The sequence below is a fragment of the Juglans microcarpa x Juglans regia genome, chromosome 2S (genome assembly GCF_004785595.1).
Source record: "Juglans microcarpa x Juglans regia isolate MS1-56 chromosome 2S, Jm3101_v1.0, whole genome shotgun sequence".
Lineage (NCBI taxonomy): Eukaryota > Viridiplantae > Streptophyta > Magnoliopsida > Fagales > Juglandaceae > Juglans > Juglans microcarpa x Juglans regia.
In genome coordinates, this window is record NC_054597.1 from 22,901,081 (window position 1) to 22,904,532 (window position 3,452).

The 3,452-nt window shown below is 36.8% G+C and overlaps 1 protein-coding gene across 1 annotated transcript; it reads left to right on the top strand.

Annotated features, from left to right (window-relative positions):
- The first annotated feature begins 2,071 nt into the window (after nt 1-2,071).
- On the top strand, nt 2,072-2,595 carry LOC121252861. Its single transcript, XM_041152690.1, has one exon. The coding sequence runs from the start codon at nt 2,130-2,132 to the stop codon at nt 2,562-2,564; it is 435 nt and encodes a 144-aa protein (XP_041008624.1). The 5' UTR covers nt 2,072-2,129; the 3' UTR covers nt 2,565-2,595.
- The last annotated feature ends 857 nt before the right edge of the window (nt 2,596-3,452 follow it).

Sequence of the window (3,452 nt, forward strand, 5' to 3'; positions counted from 1 at the left end):
ACCATGGCTGCAAGTGGGGTATACCACATCAAGCATAAGCTTATGGCACCGTTGAGCATTACAAAGCTCAACTAGTGGCCACCAAATACACTCAGCAAAAGGGGCCTACTTACCACAGAACATTTTTTTCATTTGCCAAAATTGTAACTATAAGATGTTTACTTGCCATTGCTACTACACAAAATTGGTACCTTCGGCAACTCGATGTTCACAACACATTTTTGCATGGGGATCTCAATTTGGACGTCTACACGACTCTTCCTCCCAAGTTCACTCGACAAGGGGAGCACTCAGTTTGTCGCCTCAACAAATCCTTGTATGATCTAATGGCGAAACCGATATTCTTTTATTTTTAAAATATTTTAAGAGTTTTTAATATTTTTTTGAGGATTTAAATTTAAAGTTAAATGATTAATTTGTTTTTGGAGGCTGGGGGCCATGGCCCCCTCTAGCCTCAATGTGGTTCCGCCAATGGTATGATCTAAAACAGACTTTTAAACAATGGTTCTCCAAGTTCTCATATGCATTGCTTTATTGTGGTTTCACTCATTTCAAATTAGGTTACTCTATTTTAGCACAGCACCATGGTTCCTTTTTTATAGCTCTACTCATCTATGTTGATGACATAATCATTGCAAGTAACAATCTCCCGGCTGTTGATGAGCTAACAAATCATCTCAGCACCAATTTCAAGCTCAAAGACCTTGGCAATTTTAAATACTTTCTTGGTCTTGAGGTTGCAAGATCAAACAAGGTGTCTCTCTTTGTCATCGTAAATATGCACTGGAAATCTTTTAAGATACTGGTCTTCTTTGCTCCTACAATTCTCCTTCCCAATGGAGCAAAATTTGAAACTCAACAACTCATATGGACCACCCTTTACTCATCCTATTACTTATTGTCAACTCGTTGGACGACTTGTCTATCTCACCATTACACGCACAACGCCCAGACCTCACATACTCTATTCAGATCATGAGCCAATACATGTCCACTCATCGGCAACCACACTTGGATGCAGCCCTTTGTTTGCTTTGTTGCATGAAAGATTCAAAAGCTCACCTAGCCAAGGAACCCATCTCATAACTCCATCTACTTAAGGGCTTATTGTGTTTCTGATTGGGCTAGTTGCATGGACAACAGAGGTTTCGTTACAAGTTATCGTATCCTCCTTGATAGTCCTCCTATCTCCTAGAAATCAAAGAAACAAAACACAATCTCTCCCTCATTTATCAAAGCAAAATATAGAGCGATAGTTGTTACAGTTTGTGAGATCACTTGGCTTGTTTCCCTCTTGAATGACTTAACTATTTTGCATCCCCAACTTGCTCTACTGCACTATGACAACATGGTAGCATTGCACATTACTGCAAATCTAGTCTTCAACGAACGCACAAAGCATATACACACCAATTGTCATGTGGTTCACGAGAAGCTCCAAATATGGTGATCTTTTTACAAAACCTCTCGGAGCTACTCATTTATCTGGGTTGCTTTTCAAGTTGGGCACTTCAAACATTCACCACCCAACTTGAGGGGGAGTATCAGAGTCATTGTGCCAAATTTCTCTCAGCAGAGCTTAGACTAGGATAAAATAGATATAACAATTAGTTATGACAAGATAAACACATTCTTTTGTATTTTCAATTATGCCTTATCATGTATATTTATAATCTAGCCTTATCAAGTGAATAAAAATATTTTTTCACAAGTTTCAATAAACAAACTTTTGGATCGGTACAAATATTTTTTGAAAAATAATGTTATATATAGTTGCTGAGTGCGCAAATGTCACACAATCTTTTTAAAAAATAGTAGAATTTACTATCAAAATATTAGTTTTTTATCATGTAAATCACGTATTTACTCACTTTTAAAAAATAATTACGAGACGTTTACATATTTTACAACTGTAAATATTATTTTACTAATAAAAAATTCTCCATGTCACGAGATCTTGGATGTCAACAAATCTCGCCTTCTACAGAAAGGATAAGCTCAAAAAAGTTTCCTTTAATAATTTACACGTTTTAAATGGTAGGTGTGTGCTCCATCGACCCACCCCTCCCCCAGGCGGGGGCTGGCTTAATATAAGAGAGAACTGTTCAGTGCTCTTCTCAGACCATGCAATGGCCATCACAGGTTCCGAGACTCACTCCACCGCCAAAGTCCCTCCTGTAATGGACGTCTTGTCCGTAAAATGTGACTCGTGCGGGTTCACAGAGGAGTGCACCCCTGCATACATTCTTCGTGTCCAGGAAAGGTACCAAGGCCGGTGGATATGCGGGCTGTGTGTCGAGGCTGTGAAAGACGAGGTTCTAAGATCGGAGATGCTCATCTCCACCGAAGAAGCACTTGATCGACACATCACTTTCTGCATGCAATTCAGATCCTCGTGCTCTCTGAAACAAGCAGAGCACCCTATCTCCGCCATGGGCAGGATTCTCAGGCGAAGCTTGGACTCCCCGAGACTGCTTCGATTCAGTTCAACTGCAGATTTGCATGCGGCCGATGGGTTCGGACTTCGGGTCTTTTCCGGTCCGAATGTTGTGTCCCTTCTCTGAACCGTTAATGGGTTATTGAAAATTTGAAGAGGTTAAAGGCTGCGTTCGGTTGCCAGATTTATGTGGTTTAGATTATGAGTGAGTTGAAATGGATTGTGAATAATAGTGAAATGAGTTATGAATAATAGTGAGATTTATGAGTTAAAGTTAATAAATAGTAATAAATAGTAGTGAGATGAGTTGAGATGTGTTACGAATACATACTTCTCCAGTTCAGTCTAATTTTAAGTTGAGTCTAATATTCAAATACCAAACTCTCAAATTACTAAATTCATTTTAACTCAAAATCTCTTTACATATGAAATCTATAATTTTTTTTAACTTAACACATTTTTATATGTAGAACTCACAACCTTTTTTAACTTTTTATAAAAAATATTAAACTCATCTTAACATTAAAATATATTTTAAATTTAATTTAAATGGATCCCACATAATTCCTTTCATTACTCAATTCATTATTATTCATAAAACTTAACTTAACATCTAAATACAGTCTAAATAGAATATTAAATAGTTAACTCTGTTTCTCTCTGTCCAGAGGATTTAGAAATAGTGATAAGATACTTATCATGTCGTAGTGAATAATATGTCGAAGATATTTATCAAGTCGAAATGAATAAGATATTTAGGATGCTGAAAAAAAAAAAAGAATAAGATATTTAGGAATAGTAGAATATTAATAGCCATGTCGAAGTGAATAGGGATAAGATATTTAGGAAATGGGTGCTGATTTCTCTCAATATTTCTTAGTTTGCTGGTTTAGGAGATGATAAGTAGAATCTTAGAGTATATATGAATTTCGTTGGGGTATCTGTTCTTTTAGGCTCTTAAGAAAAAGGAGATGGCTCTAGTTTTTTGGGTGTCAAAATATCTGAGCCACAGAAA

Coding starts and splice junctions, on each gene's coding strand:
- LOC121252861 (XM_041152690.1), top strand. CDS start 2,130: ATGGCCATCACAGGTTCCGAGACTCACTCCACCGCCAAAGTCCCTCCT.